The sequence below is a fragment of the Telmatherina bonti genome (assembly GCF_933228915.1).
Source record: "Telmatherina bonti genome assembly, chromosome: 14".
Taxonomy (NCBI): Eukaryota; Metazoa; Chordata; class Actinopteri; order Atheriniformes; family Telmatherinidae; genus Telmatherina; species Telmatherina bonti.
The window spans coordinates 33,977,983-33,999,231 of NC_136612.1; the positions used below are offsets into that span (position 1 = coordinate 33,977,983).

Here is a 21,249-nt window from a genome sequence, read left to right on the forward strand (position 1 = left end):
AGGAAAAATCAGGAAAAAGCTGCGTTGCACTCATAGACCCTAAAAGAAAGATGGACGGAGTGGAAGTGCATGAAACTGCAGTTCCCCCTTCATCCACTAGGGGCTGCAAAACAGAGCAAATCCCCAAAGACTCTCATGTTAAAAAGACCAGCTTCACGGCAGGAATAAACATGTTTACAGCAGAAATAAACATGTTTACAGCCTGGTTCAAAAATCCATTTTAGGTTTAATAGGTCAGGTTTACTTTAATGACAACTGTGGTGGGAGTGAATTGTTTTTCTAACTCCCCCATTTCGAAGTAATTTAATCTTGAAGTTCGACATAATTAGGGGCGTGTCCTTTTGATTGACAGGTACCCGATCCCCCGCTTCATAAAGACGCACGTAGAATAACGGCGGTTTTTAGCCGGTTAACAACGTGACTTAGCTTCAGCCCGCTTACCTCCGTTAGCTGGTTAGCACCCGTTATCTCCATGTCAGCTCGATTAGCTCGGTTAGCTCTTAGCTCGGAGTTCGCTCGATGTCAATCATCCAACATGACGCTTTCAGCTCCCTTCTCATCTCCACTTCTTTGCCCATATTTGTATTTTCTGGGTAAGACGACGTGAATGCCCCTGCCAAGATGGCGATGGTAGGAACCGCCCACCAAGCTTCAGTTCAGGTCTTCAGAAACCTACGGGTGACGTCACGGAGGCTCTGCCCATCTCTATATACAGTCTATGGTTGCACTGTGAAATGCACCTAAATATTATCAAATCAAATCAAACTTTTTGTGTAGCACTTTTCATGCTTTAAAACAATACAAAGTGCTTTCCATAATAAAACATCAAATAGATAAAACACACACACATCCATAGTTCCCTTACACCCACCCAGCTGGTCAGACTTGGCTACAGCAGGACTACGTACATTTCTGATCTTAAAAATCCGTGTTTGACTTATTTTGATGCTGCAGTAACATTGATTATGTATATTTCTTGAGCTGCAGCATCCCAGGGCTGAGAAACAACTTTTATTCACCATAAAAGATAATTTTACATCAGCATTTTGCTTTACGATGAGGCAACATATGCTAGCAACTGGATATCAACACTATGTTTTAACATGCACGTTCCTCGCTGTAGGAAGAGAGGAAGTAACAGAGAAAGAGATAACACGACTCAACATAAAGGCCTTTACAGACTTACAGTACAGACTTTGAATAATTCGCATTGGTAATATTTTACATTGATCAGTGTCACGGGGAACGATTTTTCTAACTGAGTTTGAGTTTTCTCATTATTTGCATCCGACAGATACAGAAAAGACCAATCAGAGAACGTGTCTTGACAGCATCGACGCAGCTGACCGCAAGTCTCACTCTGCTACTCCATTCCGACACGGCCGAGCATCTTACGGTCTTATTTTTCTGTTTCTTAAAGCTAGCAGCTGAAGCAGGTCCTGAGATCGCCCCATGGTCGTCCTAAAGTCCGTTCTGGCTGGAGTCCAGCTTCAGATCCTGGACTAAACAAGTCCTCTTGTTTCGAGCACAGGATGAACCCAGTGGACTCAGTATCGCCATCGCTTGACGTGGAATCCATTAGGGGTGTGACGATATGCTTTTGTCCCGATTCGATTCCGATTTTTTTGGGTGCCGATTTGACTTAAATTGCAATTCTCAAAATTCTTCAATATTGCTGATTTTTGTAAATTAAAAACAAAAAATGTATAAAACTTTATATTTTGCTTGTGATTTTTTTCCATTTCAATGAGGAAAAAAAACAACACAGTAGCCACACTCTCATTCTGCTGCAATAATACGCAAGAAGACAAGTAAAAAGCTCAATAAAAACAGTAAAAATGACAAAAACTTTATAGTGCATTAATTTTATTAAAAAAAAAAAAAAAATCGATTTTAAAATTGTGAATAAAAAAATAACAGATTTTTAATTTTTCGATTCAATTTTCCCACCCCTAGAATCCATGTTTGTTTTTGCCACCTTGCAAGATTGTTTTAGAGTCTTCATCGTTTATTAGGAATTTCACATCACGCTTGTTGTACAAAGACAATGACATCATTATTTCTGATGAACTATTCTCAGCTTTGTGTTGTACATTTGGACTGACTTTTACTGACTGGAGAGAGCTCAGAGAAGAGAAGGATGCAAGATGGATGCTAAACTAGCCATAGCTAGACGGCGGCTCTGTTAGAGAATCTAAATTTTAATTGTGCAGCTTTAATGCATGCAGGTTGTATCTGTATCTCCTGACAGTGATTTCCAGTAAATAACCGTGTCTGCTAACTTGATCCTCTGAATCGTTTGATTTGTACACCATAGACGGTGAGATCCACAGTCTTTTTTTCTTAAATTGTTTCACAGTTTTTAGACCAACTTTGTGTCAGATTGGTGAAACTCTGTCCATCTTTCCACCTGACAGACTCAGCCTCTCCTTACTAACCTGTTGCTAAGTAATGTCCTCTAGTTGTCTGTGATTTGTACCATTTTTCGCTTTTTACAGATATTCTGCTGCAATTGTATTAAAAAACGAGCTCATATTTAGCATAAAATGGTAAAATGTCTCAGCTTTAACATCTGATATGTTGTTTATCTTCTCCTGGGAATAAAATATGGCTTTAAAAGATTTGGAAATTGTTGCTTTCTGTTTTTATTTAACCAGCATATCAACTTTTTAGGAGTTGGGCTCGTAAATAAGGTTTAAATCCTTTGTAAAACAGTTTTCTGGTTTTAAGTATAGTCACCCACCTTTTCCTTTTCTTTCAAGCAGGTTCTAATTAAATTTAGTACTTTCTTCTTTAAGGAACTTTACGTTCTTCATTCATCAACAGCAAGAAAAGACAAAAGCATGAAGCAGGCTGCTGACACCGTGATAAAAGCTCCTCTCACACAGTTTTAAGTCACCCGCAGACCCTCCACCAATTCATTCATTCAGACGGAACAAAGCATTTACCTCTGCAGAAACCTGTCGAGATATGGTGATTAGATGTGCTTTCACAGCATCGCTACCGCTCTCTTCTGCACTTGACGTGCCACAACAGGAAGTCAGTAAATTGAGGAGGTGTCAAACAGCCACATATCACGTCAACATAACTAGTGGCCGTCCGTCTCGCAGCCTGTGATTTATATTTCCCACGTACGAACGGCGATGACCTTGTGAGGGATGCTTCAACTTAACGACCCCCTGGAGGAGGCTCTTACTGCCGTATTGTCTCCTGTAGAAAACAAAGCAGTGGCGGCTAAACCAAGGCTGGCAGGAGCTCTGAATGCTCCGAGGAGTCATCGACTGCCTCAGGAGAAAGACTCTCAGCTGCTATCTCAGAAGTGATGGGAATCCTGGACTCAATTAATGCTCAGAAAATGGCAGAAGGTGAAAGGTGATCAATCTCATGTGCGACAGAGCAGACATAACTGCAAGATGGAAGGTCTCACTCCAAACTGACGGCGGCCTGGATGCTTAAACCTGAGCATTTTGTTGAGGATATTAAGGTCAAGGACTTCTCAGCTGTGTTTTAATGTTTAAAGGCAGCCCTCCGCCGCGACGGCAGTTTAAACCCTGCAGAAAGACGTTTTACTCTAATGCGACGTAAAGTTCTGGCGATGCTCCTGCTATGTTTTCTAATCAGCTCTGCTAATTTAGACTCGCTCCTCCAGTGGTTTCAGAGCACGGCAATCAACTCATCATTAATTAAGAGAGTCACTCCTTGAGCACTCTTGGAAAATCTCAGCGGTAATTAGCAGCGCCGGCTCTTTGCCCAGTTCTCATCAGGATTTCTTTCTGTGTTCTAGCTCTATCACCTCACGCCGATCAGGACCAGAGCTAGCAGGCTGCTGCTGTTTGCTGAGCCAACCGCTGATGGGTGCAACGCCACAAATGTCAGACAGTCAGACCTGTCAGTGAACGCAACATGGAGCAGCAAGGAAACCCTTAAACGGTCCTCACATCTGCTTCTTTTTAATGATATGTCGGTAACCACAGAGCTAAAATCTGCAAATATGTGCAAAACTCCACCCATGTATTCATACACTCCATTCAAAGAAAATAAACAACAATCATTTATGTAAATGGAGCTGAAAACAGAATAAAAATGTTCTTAATGATAATTTAGTGAAATAAGACATTGCTTTTGAATATAACTGAGTTGAAAAACTAATTAAAAACCAACCAAAACTGACAGGTAAGAGCGCTTTGCTGGTGAGCAGTAGACCAAAATACCTGTCAACAGGTGCAGACTGCAGTAATTCAACAAAATATTAGTTTAAAAGCTTGTTCCTATAAATGTTTCGACTGAAAATTCAAAAGAAATAATTAATATTTACTTGTTATCAGGCAGCTTTTGTAACTTCCAGCTCATTAATTTCTTCTCCTTTAATCACAGAAACAAGGTAAAATCGACAAAAGTAAGAATTAATAAAATTTTAATCATGTTTCAATGATTGAATTAAGTCACTGTTTATTGTTTAAGGACGCTTGTTTAGGTTTGGCAACGCACACACACTGCAGTATTTATAGGCTAAGTCAATCTGTCCAGACGTAGACTTTCGGTTACAGAAAATATATATAACTTTAATCAAAACACAACAACTAAAACACACTAAGTATAACTCCCCATCATGGCAAGCAACACAGGGCAGAACAGATTAAATAGAAAGCAATAAAATAAATAAAATGACGACACAGCTGGTCTTTAGCTTTAATCTAAAATCTCCACAAACCAACTCACTCTCATTACGTTCACTTAAGTCAAGAAAACACGCAACTTTAGAGTCAAGCCAAGCGGCGTCAGTAGCTGCAGCCCACCGGTTACGAGCGCTGGATCATCAATGGCCTGATCAGATGCTGGCTTTGGTTAAGATAAATCCTCCTTCTTGTTAGTAGCGTTATTTTTTCCGAGGAAGGGAAGGGAGAGGCGCTCTAATTCCTCAGATCGGATCTCTCCTGCCAAGCAATCAGAAAAAGTCCACGGTAAACAAACACCAGAGGTCACCGGCTATAATTAAAAGCATGGTTAGTAGTCACGAGTCTAACTGGTGGTGTTGTACCACCGAACAGCCCCTTAATCACCTTTAAACCTCAGCAGGAATTAAAACCTCTCATCATGCAGTGAAACGTCACCTCTAAACTAGAACAGCAGGTGGGGGCAGCACCTTAACACAAAGAGTGCGATGCTTTACACCTCGGCTGATAGCAGAACGCCACAGACAGCCTGAATCAGTATGTTCTTTATGTCATTTCTCAGGACCTCTGAACTGTATTTCTGCTGTGCAGTTCATTAAGACCGGCTCATATTTCACTGTCCCCTGCGAGCTGCCTGCTGTGGACAAACCCAACTCCCCACTCAACAAGCCACCGGAGTCCCACCCCCCCCTCCCGACCTTCATATACAACAGCTCCCTCACATCGAAAGTGGCACCAGGCAGCTGCAAAGTCCCCGAGGGCAATTTCTTAGCCATTTATGCTTTGTTGTAGTAACGTAAGCACATTAGATGGATGGTGAGACTCATGGATCACTGAAACCATTAACGGTGGGCTCTATGTAGAGAGAAGCAAAAGTCGCTGTTTACAGAAGTGCAGAGTTGCAAAAACCTTGTTGGGACGCAGATAAAACCTTTAGGCGTTGGTGTTTCTGAATGTTGTTAGACAGAGAACGATGGGTTTTCAGTCCAGTAAATAAAACTTGAGCAACAATATGATGTTTCAAAGCATAATAGTTCACAAACAATCTCTACGCAGCAATCAATCGATTGCTGTTAGCCGTGAAACTGCCCTCGTCAAAGTCTTCAACAATGTCCATCTAAACGCAGAGAAAAGCAGAAGTTTGGTTTGGATTCTGACTGGAGTGGAGTTCCCAAAGGCTCCATGTTGGGGCCCCTGTTGTTCAGCATCCACATGCTCCCACTAGATCGGATAAAGGAACCAAATCATAGATCATAGTTACGCTGATGACACACACGTCTATATTACAGTCTCACAAAGGGTCTCTGGTTCCACACAAAGCTTCAGTTTGTGCCTCAGTCCAATCAATTTGTGGATTTTCCAGGATTTTCTTCATCTAAATAAATTTAAAAATGAAATTGTTGTGTTCAGACTGAGCTAAATTTACCAAATCAGCCTTTTACCACCTTTTCTTCTCATTTCAGGCTTTTCTTTAACATATTATTTCATTTAAAATGTGTACAATATTCACATTAGCACATTTCATGTCTGAAAAGTAGTAGGCAGAAGGATAAACTTGTATAACCCAACTCAGTTCTACTATACATTTCAGTGAGCCAACTCTACTCAAATTTTCCACTTAAAAAAGTAAAGATTTAGACAAAATATTTCTGTTTACAAAAATTATCACATCAACATCACCATCCTTTGTGAAACTGGTGTTCATTAAGCTTCTATTTACTAAATATCAGCATTTTGTACCCTCTCGTATATGCTTTTAATTTCCTTTTAATTGATCAGTTAAGCTGATCCATAATTTTACCACGACACTGTCACACATACATAAAGTGGTTCTGCATTTTTAAATTCAGCTTTCCTCCTAAACGATGAACTTCTTCTTTTGCAAGGAATAAATTATTATTATTTGAAAGTAGATTATTTTTGGTTCTGATTTAAACTTAATCAAATCTGACTCTATATCCTTAATTACTTATCAATCTAATTGATAAACCGTCAAACTTACAGAACTGCAACCAATCCAGAGTGGTCCTACTTGTGTTTTAGGAGTTTTTTGTTATAAAAGGGGCTCCTATAATGTTTATCTCTGTGGGAGTGGGCAGTAGATAGGCAGTGGAGTGATTGGTTGCTGCATGTTGAAATGTTAACCTTTCCTAATTAATTAACATAAATATAACCACACTATCAGCTCAAATTTAGTTTTGTTTTATGACCAAATATCCCATTTTTACATTATTTTACAGACTTCTTTATTAGTAAGACTGTATATATTGGATACTTATTGGTACTTTACAATTTAGGGATTATAAACTAAAGCAGTAATTCACATGGTGTTATTTAGTGAAGAACATAAGTTTATTCTGGTTTCAGTGTACGGTGTCAGAACAAATTTGGTGAAAAGTAGGCTGAGCTGTGATGCCCTACTTTCTATTTTAATTCAGAAACAATTAGGGAACAATCCTGTGATGGACTGGCGAGCTGTCCAGGGTGTACAATGCCTTTCACCCAAAGACAGCTGGGATAGGCTCCAGCTTTCCCGCGACCCTGAATTGGACCAAGCAGTTAGGATGACGAATGAATGAATGAATGAATTAGGGAACAATGTTTTTTTTTAACCCTTTCATGCATGAATTAATAAACAATGCAGCATTTTTTTAAAAATACAGTATTTGACCTCTACAGACACATGCAATGGTACTTTTTTAAATTAGTGATATTTAGAATTTATCATGATTTATTTATTTTAATGTATTCTATAAAATATTAATTAAATATATTATCATAATTGTATTATGTAAATCTATAAAATATATATGTATAATTTTCTTTTCCTATTTATTGCAAAGGCAAACTTGTGTAATTACATTATGTTTAATTATATCATCTGTTTATTTACTCTCCAGTGAGTGGAAACCTATTGGATGATTCACTAACATCCACTGAAGGAGTTTATTTACAAAAATACCCTCCTCATTCATGAATATGCAAAAAAAAAAGCTTGTAAATAAATGTCCACTACAGGGACATTGAATGAAAGGGTTTAAATTGAACACACAGACTAAATGACAGCAGAAGACCTGGGTTGTACAACATGTCCCACACTGATTTAAGCTAAAAATCTGTCCTGTTGAAAATCCAAGCATGTCCCAGGCAACAGGCGAGCACAGCTGAGTGACAACAACTGTGACAAGGTTGGAGCTGAGGGCAGGCGGCAGAGCAGAAATGCACCGACCAGCTGATACCCCTGACACCTAGCACACAGCTTCCTCACTCAGGGCTGCTCAGGTGACTGCAGGTGCAACCGCAGGATTGCTGAGTAATGGTCCGGAAGGGGAGGCAGGGTCTCGTGTCTGAGTGTTCGGTGAGATGAGACTCAGGGTTACTCAACTGCACAGCAAACCTTTTCTACTATTTTAACCCTGCAAGCAGCAGAGTTTTTAAAGGAAAATGTTATGTTATTTTAGGGCATAATGTAATTACAGGTTGGCAGCTATAACTCGAATCTGACTTAGATCAATTTTCAGAAAAACATCATGAAAATACGTCCAGTAGTTTTGCATAAAGCTGCTGACAGATAGATAAACTCGGGGGGATAAACTTGATCCCGGCTGCCTCATTTGGCGAAGAGAATAAGTCGTAGTGGCATCGCATATTTGCTGCAGGTTTCCAAGGTTAAGAAAAGGCCTTAACCCAGACCACTCACTGAAACACTTTACATCTAAAAATTTCAACCTTAAAGTGTCTCTCTGGTTTGTGACAAGAAATCCATTCTGTTACATAAAAAAAAAAAAAATAGTTTCATGCTGCAAATAAAATAAAAATAAAGTGATCAAAAATAGTCACTTGCCCTATTCTGGTTAAAGAAAGTATGAACGATGCGTGCATAGAACAAAATGATAATAAACGAAAATAAATAATTGTGAACATCATAGAACATGATAAAAACACTTAAAAAATAAAACATAAAATAAATTTCAAATCAAAGCATATACATTAATATATTAGTATAATTGCTGTAAAAAGCAAGAATTACAATTATAGAACTATATCCATTGCTATATAAATGATACATTTTATCATCCAAGAACATAAATAATTTTATTTACAAATATACACAACAGAAAATTGCATAATGTAGAATACATGATTTCTGCTGTGTTGTTATATTACTGTAATTATAATTATGAAGTATGATCCACTGTGTACTTGAAAAGCACTGAAAATGACAATGACACTATAAATGAACAAAGATAAATGAATAAAAAAAGATAAAAGGTTCAAATTAAAACTGCAATTTGGATATAAAATAACACTGAAGTGTCTAAAACTTTATACCTAAACTATCCAAAAAACCTGCTTATTCACTTATTTTTAGCTATACTGGCTGAAAGCGGTTATATCTTTTAATAAATTGTTGTGAAATATCCTATAAGCATTCGGCTAGACTGTAACATATTGCCTAAAGTTATAGTATTTGTTTGATGTGAAAAATCTTATCAGAATGGTTTATTAGAACAGGGTGTATGACTAACAATAGTCACTTTTGACTTTACCTGTTTAGGGCATATGCTCAAATATGATCACTCCATTTTTCACTTGATAATTTCACCAGTGTAACAAAATTTTACCAACAACAACATATATGGTGTTGTGTAGCACAACTCGAGCGGTGATCGGTCTGTGTGGAGTTTTCATGTTTTCCATCCGTATGCGTGGGTTCTCTCTGGGGACTTCGGCTTCTCCCACCATGAATGTTAGGCTCATTGGTTCCTCTAAACTGTCCCTAGTAGTGGGTGAAGTGTGAATGGTTGTTCGTCTCTCTGTGTTGGCCTTGTGATGGACTGGCTACCTGTCCAGGTGTACCTGTCTCCAGCTTCCCTGCGACCCTTAATTGGACCAAGTGGCTTAGAAAATGAACGGAAATGAATGAACAAACTGAAGACTGTATCCAGATCAAAACTATGATTGGATTACATAATTCAACAGGACTTCAGCCCAATTTTCAAGATTTGATCCAATCCAAAAACCAAAATCCAATCAGATTATGTTTGAACAATTGGTCCCAGTAGTCCAACCAATATTTTACAGAACTGAATTATTGGCAATTCATGCTACGTGTAAAACACTGATATTGAGCATTTTGTCTCCTGTGTCATTTACATACAAAACTGGGATGTTTCAGGACTGGTGCAGATGGAGAAAACAGCGTAGTACTGGCCTGTCACAGTAACAAATTTTGGCATGTGATTGTCTCAGAAATTATTGCAATAAATGATAATATGTGGTAAGCGATTATTGTTGTCATTTTAAGACCACTTTCAACTAAAATAACAATAATGCCATAATAATACAAGTACACCCTTCAAAGACCAACATACTTTAATTTCTAAAGAACATTAGCGCGACGTGCAGATGAGTTTATGCTCATCCCAGTCCCCAGTCTGCTTAAACATATCAGGATTTCTCCTGGGGTTTTGGTAACGTGGCTATCTCAAACATATTGTCTCTAAACCATAGATTGTTCACAAAAAGATGCACATAGCCTCCGTGATGTCACCCATAGGTTTCTGATAAGCTGAACTGAAGCTCGGTGGGCGGTTCCTACCATCGCCACCTTCGCAGAGGCATGCGTGTCGTCTCGCTGGGAAAATACATATATAGGCCACCGTCACCATCAGCGGAGAGGTCTGAACTCTGCACTGCCCTCTGGTGGACGCATTTCCTACAACTATGTCAACGTAACGGATGGATGGAAGTATGAGGGCAACGACATTTGAAACTGATGAACACATTAACACCCAAAAAAGGAAAAAACTTAACTTTAAATATCCACATAGCTTCTGAGGCTTTGTAACCTGTTTAATAATTATCACAAACAAACCTTTAAAGTTATTAACGTGAAATAGGACTCTGTGTTAATAGGACAAAGCATTACGTTGACCTTGATGAGAACTCCTGCAGACAAAACTCAACTCGTCTCCAGAGGCTCAGAAAAGTGTGTTTGGTTTCCTCCACTGAAAACAAACACGAACAACCAGAGACAGAAAAGGATCACTGGTCAAGATAAATGGTCTAATTGACAAAGTAGGCCACGACTTCCTTTTTAGAACTCGGCCAAGACGTGGAAACACTGATAATGAGGCACTATGAGCCAAAGCCATGCTCTCTTTGGTCCCTGTTTTTAAAGGATTATGCTGTATATTTGAAATCAGGCATCATTTTCTTAATGTCCTCCATTATTTCTGATTATGATTACACCGTATGCACAAAAGAAGTTATCTGTAATATGGGGCCGGGACAGCACTGTATTGATCATAATTCAACTTTGGTTTTAAAAAAAAAAAAAAAAAAAAAAAAATCGTCTAATTGGAAGCTGATGTGATAGAAATGACCGGAGTTCGGTCAAAATTCAGAGAAAGTCGTTTGTACAACGTGTTGGCAGACTAATGGCCATTACAACTGAAATTAAACAATAACACTGAATTTTTGTGGCTTATTGAAGTACCGAAACAAACAGATCACTTTTGTTTTGTAATGTGATGTTTTCCATTCAACCACTTCTTTATTGCAGTGAACAACTCTTATTGAGTCAGACTAAAGCATTAAAAGATAAACTTTTCTTTACATTTATTTAATAACCTGAATGGCTTACATCCCAACGTGTTTGCTCCTTTGTTTCCACAGCAACAGCAGATGCAGCCAAGACTGTCGGCGTTTATCTTTTTACAGAGATAAGCAGTTTGTAACTGACTACTGAAACACAAAGGTGTCAAATCACACGACATAAAACGACACTCGACTCTTCTTTGTTTTGTTTGCCGTCAGCTTCGGATCATCCAGCGCAGCTTCCAAAGCGGGGCTATATCATCGCCATTTGGTTGCTTTCAAAAGCCCTGAACCTCGTTTGAAAACAACATCTGACAAAAACAACTTCTGCAAATAGTTTGAAATGAAATTTTTATCTTTAATTTGGGATGTCAAACAATTAAAACTTTTAATCTGATTAATATCAATCATATTTCTAAATATAAAGACCTTGGCTGCAGTTAGCTGAATGCTAGGTGTTGAAACAGAAGCTGAAGGCTAAATAAATCTGTGTCTGGTGTTGAGAAGCAGGAGGTGCTTCGGTGAAATAAAAACTCCTTCCTACTCTGTCTGCAAATGACTGTTCCGCTTTTTTTTTTTTTTTTATTCTAAAATTTCCCGTCTACAGCGAATGCAGACTGACATCATCACACGCCAAAGTGGGATTTATCCGCCATCTTGAAAGAAGCACTGCTTTGTTTACAGCAGCGGCGGAAGTCTTGTTTGTCCTCAGCTGCAGCGTTAAAAAGGAAGTGAAGAAAGAGATTGTCAGGCTTTGTTTCTGTCTTGCAGGCAGTGCAGTGATAAACGAATCCCAGAGAACAACAGACTTCTTTTCACCTTTCCAGGTTATGTGCTTCTGACTGACTGTCGGGTGGAAATAAAGAACAGTTTGAGCTTTATATGACTATAAGTTATGATCCTATTTTTTATAACTTGGTATGCAAATGTAAGTTGATTTTAGAAACTAATGTACAAATTTAGTAAACCACTGTTTTATTTACATCAAAATGTAGCAAATTTCTTTGGTGGCTTTTGTACAACAGCCAGTCACCACCGTAAGATGCCACATAAATGACTTTTTCCACTCCTGTCCATCAAAAACCAGAGATTACGTCCCACATCTCACATTTACAGGGCGTCTTACTCCTCCTGACCACCAGGAGGAAGCACTTCAATCTGCTTTGGGTAGATTTTTCATTCCCATAACTTCTTCCAAAACAATGTGACAACTATGTCACATTGTCTTTTTCATTGGCTTACTTGCATTTTTCCACCAACCCCCCCCCCCCCCCCCCCCCCCCCTTTTTTTTTCTTTTTTTTTTAAGCTAAACCTTAAATTTCCCCTCGGGGATAAATAAAGTATCTTTGATTTTCTTTTCCTCTTGCTCACAAATATTTTCCCCTAACATCGCTAATTTTTACTGTTTCTTCCTGCGGCAAATGTGACGGAAAATATCTACAGAAAAAGGACCGCATGCATTCTGATAATATCTCTGGTTTTACTGGTCTAACAACACAGATTTACTAAAGACTTACCATTTCTAAAAACCAGTTTATAGTCTGCATTGCTGAAGGAAGTTGGAAGGGAGACAATGTGTCGCTGCGTCTTGCTGCGACATTCTCTTAAACTCGATGTGCAATTTGGATGTTCCAACATGTCCGTTTGTGCTTTTAACCTCTTTAAATTAACGTGATGATAGCCTTAGCTTATGCTAGATTTACAGTCGTGTGACGTCTGCGTCTGGTCGGTTACTGATGGATAGGTCAGGGCTGGCCAACTCCGGTCTTCGAGAGCCACAGTCCTGTAAGGTTTAGGAGATTCCCTGCTGCAACACACCTGACTGAAATTTAATTTGCAGAAATTGATGTCAAGCTTTGCACAAGTCTGCTAATTGAGTCTGCTGTGTATCAGATGCGTTGCAGCAGGGAAACTCCTAGCACTTGCTGGACTGTGGCCCTTGACGACTGGATCTGGCCACCCCTGGTGTAGGTTTGCAGAAGTTCGACACACACCTTTTCAGGACCCGACGTGCAGGCCTGCTTGCAGCGGGGTTACGTGGAATCGGCTTGTCAGTGTGTGATCGTGCGTGACTGGATACCTTAAGTGTCACACCAAACTTGTACAGTAAAAAACTACAGCACAATGCCGCCACTTTACACTTCACCGGCATCAGCTGACCCGGCTTTGGTATAAATCCAGCTTTTAAGCACAACTTTTCCTTTGCATTCTCTTAGAGAAACTTGTTCAAATGTGCAGCAATTGACATAAGCGGGTGAATGTGCAAGAAGTCGGTAAATTCAGGGTTAGTTTCCTGATGTTTCTGCTCAAACGTGAAATAACAAAGCTCCAACTGAGGCCATTTTACATTATTAGACTGGGCTGTAAAGTCACAGGGAAGATCAATCCCACCAGTCAGAGTGGAAGGTGCGGTTGAAGCCTCTGTGTTACCCAGCCAGCGGAGAATGGACAGTGAATGGATGCTGCTGCGTTTGTGTGTTTATTCAAGCCGGCATGCAGCTGTGCAGAGGTGGCGGGGGGTGCCATGATTCAGCGGTGTTGTGATTTTAACAGCGGGTCCAGGACGGGGCGGTTTATTTTCACCCGACGCCCTGTGAGTGACGGTCCAATCAAGCTTGGGACAGGCTGTCAAGGCTGTCAGGCTGAGGAATGAGAGGAGATGGGAATCAGAGACACAGAGCAGGACCGAACCATGATGGACGGACTTGACCGCAGCAGCCACCAGGCGGAGGCAGGAAGGAGGGATGAAAGCAATAAGCAGGGAGACTGATAAGATGGAAACGTGAGTGGGTATGAAAGGAGGAGAAGGAAAATGCAGCTGCAAAAGACTAAATCTGAATAAGTTGTTCGGAAATACTGAGGCCTCTCCTTACCGATCCACCGCATGAACGATGTGAGGATCTGAAGATATTTGGTCTTCTGGGCGTTGAAGAAGGTGAAAGGTCCCAACAGGAGAGTGAAGATGCTCTGCAGGGAGGGAAACAGCATTGTAAAACAAGTTCAAACTTAAAAAAAAGGGCAAAAAATAACTTTCTGAACTTGGAAGGAGGATGACAGAAGTCAAAGTGAGAAACTTGTCTCGCTGTCAGCTGACGAGACCTGGCAGGAAGCAGGAAAATGTCACGCGCCATGGATGCTGCTGTAAATGTCCCAACTAGACACGGAGTGTTACATTTACCAGGGCAGATATACACTCATCTGTGTCATATACCTTTAGGATAACTATTCTACAGTAATTTAGCTGAAGCTTTTATTCAAAGCGACTGCTTAATTCCTCCACAGACTACAGGATTTATTTTTATTTAAGATGATTTGGGGGTTTTACATGATTTCTAGTAATTTTCCTTAAATGCGAAAACTATGCCTTTTTTCTTCTTTTTTTGTGTTTTCTACCTCTAAAAGCAACTGAAGCCTAAACTTCTCACAGATTTGATCCCTGACACGTCATGTTAAAACGTTACCCCAGGCTCGTCCTTCCAGAGTTCTGTCAGCAATGCTCAGATACAGGAGGTGGACCAATCTATAGCACAGAAATTACAAATCTTTCCAGACCACAGCTCTGATTGCCTATCAGATAGTTTCTGTATGAAGACCTGCAATCAGAGGCAATGACTCAGCTTCTATAGCTCCAACCCCATTAGTTCCCTTCACTCCTCCTCCACACCTGGAAACTCCACTCATTCCTTCTCCCCATCTCTGTTCTCTGACACTCAGGTTGAGTGGCATGTGATCCGAGAGCCAGTCACTTGTGTGCCATTTTCTTCTAAAAGAGCAGCCCGCGGGGTTTAAATGAGGACATACACTCTCATATATACACACTTCTTCTGGGAGGACACGGAGTAGGGTTTCAGTTCGGTATCTGACGTGTAAAAGACAGCAGAGAGGATATGTTCATCACAAACAGCATAACTCAGAGTCACTTCCTTAAGAGTCTGTAAAACGCCTGAACCGACTTTAGAGTTTAGTCACTGCTGAGAACACTCCACTTTTAGCTGCGACATTCCGCTATTAGCCGCGACACTTTGCTACTAGCCGCGACACTCCGCTACTAGTCGCAAAACTCTGCTACTAGCCGCAAAACTCTGCTACTAGCCGCAAAACTCTGCTATTAGCAGCAACATTCTACTATTAGACACGACACTTCACTGTTAGCGCAACAGTCTACTACTGACCGCGACACTCTGCTATTAGCTGCAACACTCCACAGTTAGCCGCGACACTCCGCTGTTAGCCGCAACATTCTACTACTAGCAGTGATACTCCGCTATTCGCTGCGACACTCCACTACAAGCCGCGACACTTCACAATTAGCCGCGACACTCCACTACTAGCCGCGACTTTCCACTACTAGCCGCGCCACTCCACTACTAGCCGCGCCACTCCACTACTAGCCGCGACACTCCGCTACTAGCCCCGACACTCCGCTACTAGCCCCGACACTCCACTACTAGCCCCGACACTCCGCTACTAGCCGCGACACTCCGCTACTAGCCGCGACACTCTGCTATTAGCTGCAACACTCCACTATTAGCTGCAACATTCTACTACTAATGGCAAAACTCTGCTACTAGCCGCGACACTCCACTACTAGCCGCGACACTCCACTACTAGCCGCAACACTCCACTACTAGCCGCAACACTCTGCTATTAGCTGCAACACTCCACTAGTGAGCTGCAACATTCTACTACTAACTGCGAAACTCCGCTACTAGCCGCGACACTCCACAATTAGCCGCGACACTCCGCTGGTAGCTGCAACTTTCCACTACTAGCCACAATTTCCACTACTAGCCCCGACTTTCCACTACTAGCAGCGACTTTCCACTACTAGCCGCAACACTCCACTACTAGCCCCGACACTCCACTACTAGCCCCGACACTCCACTACTAGCCCCGACACTCCACTACTGGCCCCGACACTCCACTACTGGCCCAGACACACCACTACAAGCCGGGACATTCCACTACTAGCCGCGACACTCTGCTATTAGCTGCAACACTCCACTATTAGCTGCAACATTCTACTACTAACTGCCAAACTCCGCTACTAGCCGCGACACTCCACAGTTAGCCGCGACACTCCGCTGGTAGCTGCAACTTTCCACTACTAGCCCCGACACTCCACTACTAGCCGCGACACTCCACTATTAGCCACGACACTCCACTACTAGCCGCAACACTCTGCTATTAGCTGCAACACTCCACTACTAGCCGCGACACTCCACTACTAGCCCCGACACTCCACTACTAGCCCCGACACTCCGCTACTAGCCCCGACACTCCGCTACTAGCCCCGACACTCCGCTACTAGCCGCGACACTCCGCTACTAGCCCCGACACTCCGCTACTAGCCCCGACACTCTGCTATTAGCTGCAACACTCCACTATTAGCTGCAACATTCTACTACTATTGGCAAAACTCCGCTACTAGCCGCGACACTCCACTACTAGCCGCGACACTCCACTACTAGCCGCAACACTCTGCTATTAGCTGCAACACTCCACTAGTGAGCTGCAACATTCTACTACTAACTGCGAAACTCCGCTACTAGCCGCGACACTCCACAATTAGCCGCGACACTCCGCTGGTAGCTGCAACTTTCCACTACTAGCCACAATTTCCACTACTAGCCCCGACTTTCCACTACTAGCAGCGACTTTCCACTACTAGCCGCAACACTCCACTACTAGCCCCGACACTCCACTACTAGCCCCGACACTCCACTACTAGCCCCGACACTCCATTACTAGCCCCGACACTCCACTACTAGCCCCGACACTCCACTACTGGCCCAGACACACCACTACAAGCCGGGACATTCCACTACTAGCCGCGACACTCTGCTATTAGCTGCAACACTCCACTATTAGCTGCAACATTCTACTACTAACTGCGAAACTCCGCTACAAGCCGCGACTTTCCACTACTAGCAGCGACTTTCCACTACTAGCCACGACACTCCACTACTAGCCCCGACACTCCACTACTAGCCGCAACACTCCACTACTAGCCGCAACACTCCACTACTAGCCCCGACACTCCACTTCTAGCCCCGACACTCCACTACTAGCCGGGACATTCCGCTACTAGCCGCGACACTCTGCTATTAGCTGCAACACTCCATTATTAGCTGCAACATTCTACTACTAACTGCCAAACTCCGCTACTAGCCGCGACACTCCACAATTAGCCGCGACACTCCGCTGGTAGCTGCAACTTTCCACTACTAGCCCCGACACTCCACTACTAGCCCCGACGCTCCACTACTAGCCGCGACACTCCACTACTAGCCACAACACTCCACTACTAGCCGCAACACTCTGCTATTAGCTGCAACACTCCACTATTAGCTGCAACATTCTACTACTAACTGCGAAACTCCGCTACTAGCCGCGACACTCCACAATTAGCCGCGACACTCCGCTGGTAGCTGCGACTTTCCACTACTAGCCACAATTTCCACTACTAGCCGCGACTTTCCACTACTAGCAGCGACTTTCCACTACTAGCCACGACACTCCACTACTAGCCCCGACACTCCACTACTAGCCGCGACACTCAGTTGTTAGCCACGACATTCCACTATTAGACGCAACACAAAAACTACAGAGGATCTATGCTGCTTTTTTTTTTTAAAGCATTTTTACCACGCACGGAGAGGACACGAGCAAACACTTGCACCACAGAAAGTGAGTGGCGACGGAAGTTACTTTCTACAACAGGCAATAACTTTTGAATATCGCACCACGGTTGACAATATTTATAATAACATGCAAAAGTTAATAAACATTATTTCCCATTTGTGTTTACTCACTTAAACTTTTCATCCATTAAATGAGATGATAATTCCAGGAAAAAAAGGAGCAACATAACTTCCTCTGAAACTTTTACGTCATGGGAGATGAACTTGTGATGGAAGTGACTCCAGCTGATGACCTGATACCGCTGATACGCAACGATGATGCTAAACTGAAGTTATGTCTGAAATGTGGACAAATGGACATCTGGGCTATGTGTGGTTTAAAAAGGCTAAAAATAAAAGCCTTTAATTCTGCTGTGTGATGACAACAATTCCCATGTTTCTATATATTAAAATATGGCCATCTGTCCTCTTGGCAAAGTGCAGCCTGAGCTCAAGCAGAGCCAAAGCATAAATCTGCAGCAGCCATTGCAGGTAATGAATGAAGCATTATGAAGAGAGATGTGTCTGAAGAAGGAAGTGAAATTAATAGCATCTGGCTGACAGACAGCAGTATTTTAGCCCTGAATGTGCCTGAGCGGTCAGCTCCTGTCAGGCGCCTTTGCCTTCTGTCTAAAGATGACTTTATGATTTAAAACATGACATCAAGCTGCTCCAAATTTCAGATTTATCTCAGTTTTACTGGTCATGGTTCATGGAAAACATGTTACCAGTGAAGCTGACTGACTGTCAGCATTTACTTGTCATGTTTAATTTTCACGTGGTTTCGCTCTGGAGGACATGAACATGAACGAAGAGCCTGCATTGTAAGTTATAAGAGGCTTTGCATGTTCATTAGTTAATACTCACGTGTAATCCTTCCTTTATGAGTTTATTCAGCTGAATCCTTGTTGGCGTTTTATGCAAAAACAGAGTTTCTTTCCAAAAAACGTTTATATATAAATACTCTCCTAAAAGTTATGAAATGTTGCTTTCTGCTGCTTTATGGTTTAATTCAGACTATTTCATTGTCGTGAAAATTAGTTTAAGTGGAGAAAAAGCATGATGTGATTTGTTCAGGCAGTTATGATGTGAGATTTTCAAGACAAATCAGGTCAGCCCAATAAAACCAAACGCATCATATCTGACAATAGATGGTTTATAAAGAGATGAACATAGCCTCCGTGATGTCACCCGTAGGTTTCTGAAGAGCTGAATTGAAGCTCGGTGGGCGGTTCCTACCATCGCCATCTTGGCAGAAGTATGCGTGTCGTCCCGCCCGGAAAACACATATAAAGGGCAAAGAGGTGGAGCTGAGAAGGGGGCTATGAGCGTCATGGTGGATGATTGACAATGAGTGAGCTCCGAGCTGCTTGTAGCTAAGAGCTAACCCGGAGATAACAGGAAATAACCATAACCATAGCTAATGGAGGTAAGCGGGCTAAAGCTAAATCACGCTGTTAACTGGCTTAACACTGCAGTTGCTCTGCATTCTTCTTACTTGAAGTGGGAGATCGGGTACCTGTTAATCAAAAGGACACGCCCATAAATATGCCAAATTTTTAGATGAAATTACTTTTAAACGGGCGAGTTAGAAAAAAATTCTCTCCCCCCACAGTTGTCATAAAGGTAAACCTGACCTATTAAACCAAAAAGGGATTTTTGAACCAGGCTGTAAACATGTTTATTTCTGCTGTGAAGTTGGTTATTTTAACATCGGAGTCTATGGGGATTTGCTCTGTTTTGGAGCCTCTAGTGGATGAGGGGAGAACTGCAGTTTTATGCACTTCCGCATAGGCTTCACTTTTAACCACCGGAGGTTGCCGCTTGGATCTGAGACATTTCTCATCACTTCACAATAGAAACTGTCCAAAATCCTGTTAAAATCAATCTGGTAATTGATTTTCTGCTCGCTAATAGATACCAAGAAGCAGAAGATTACATAAATTTTGACCAATCAAATACTAATTAATAATAAAAATAAAATATAAATACAAAAAATCTTAAATAAATTAAAAGGTTAGAAAGCACTTAAAGAATCAACACTACCAAAAACACCATTTTAGCATTGATTATTTAAAAGTGGAGGACTACACTTCAGCATCACAAGAAACCATTCATTCATTCATTCATTTTCTGAACCGCTTAATCCAATTCAGGGTCGCGGGGAAGCTGGAGCCTATCCCAGCTGGCTTTGGGCGACAGGCAGGGTACATCCTGGACAGCTCCATCAGCCAGTCCATCGCAGGGCCACACAGAGAGACGAACAACCACTCACGCTCACACTCACTCCTAGGGGCAATTTAGAGTGACCAATTAACCTAACATGCATGTCTTTGGATGGTGGGAGGAAGCCGGAGTACACGGAGAGAACCCACGCATGCACGGGGAGAACATGCAAACTCCACACAGAAAGGCCACTGACCAAACCCCTCCCCAGCCAAGGATCGAACCAGTGACCTTCTTGCTGTGAGGCCACTGTGCCACCGTGCAGCCCACAAGAAACCAATGAAAATAAATAATTATGTCAATAATGGTAATTAATGTGTTAAAAGTCTCATCTCTATTACATATATGGCTCATTAATCTGACTGTCTTTTGTACTGCATACCGTGTTTATTTTCTTCTGTTGTGTTGGCTCTACTGAACACTTCCACATTGTAGGCTGACGCCTTACTGACGTCATGTCCACCATTTTTCTGATTGGTTTACTCCGCGCTTGTTTATCCCACGCCAAAAATCCGTTGATGCAAGTGAGTCCCCGGACTCTACGTTGGTACAGCGAGAGAGTCTGGCTTGCCAGGCTAAAGACTGAGCAGAAACCAACCAGGAATACGGTTGAGTTTCATCGATTCCTAATCATTAATGAAAACTGATAATAAACAGTCCAGTGTAAGCTGTCGGTGTGACGAAGGGAAAAACATTTCTAACTGCTGGTAATCATGGTGGATTATCTATAAACACATTTTTACCTGTAAACCAGTGAACTGGGGCAGAAATGCTGTGATTAGCTGAGAGGAAACTGGAATGCATCATCGTCTACCTGCAGGTTCTGAATCACTGCTGCAGACACGTAACTGCACATCTATGCGGTTATTTTTACTGCTTTTTCCAACGTGAAATGTGACGTCAAGCTGGCTGTAACTGGAGTAACCCTACTGGTCTCTGCAGATCTGAGTCACCCGACAACACATGGCATCTGATCTCTCTTCTCAAACACACACACACACACACACACTTCCTCTAAAACTCATTCCCTGTGTCTTCATCTTGATCTGATTCCTACCAAAGT

General features: G+C 41.8%; 1 protein-coding gene across 1 annotated transcript in view; it reads right to left on the reverse strand.

The window, feature by feature from the left end:
• tmem104 (transmembrane protein 104) overlaps nucleotides 1-21,249 on the reverse strand; it is a gene marked incomplete at its 3' end in the record, with an annotated part of 98,696 nt that overhangs the window by 6,138 nt on the left and 71,309 nt on the right. Inside the window, exon 9 of the mRNA XM_079252740.1 lies at nucleotides 14,151-14,244. Within this exon, the coding sequence (XP_079108866.1) occupies nucleotides 14,151-14,244 (94 nt within the window). The remainder of the gene's footprint in view (nucleotides 1-14,150; nucleotides 14,245-21,249) is intronic.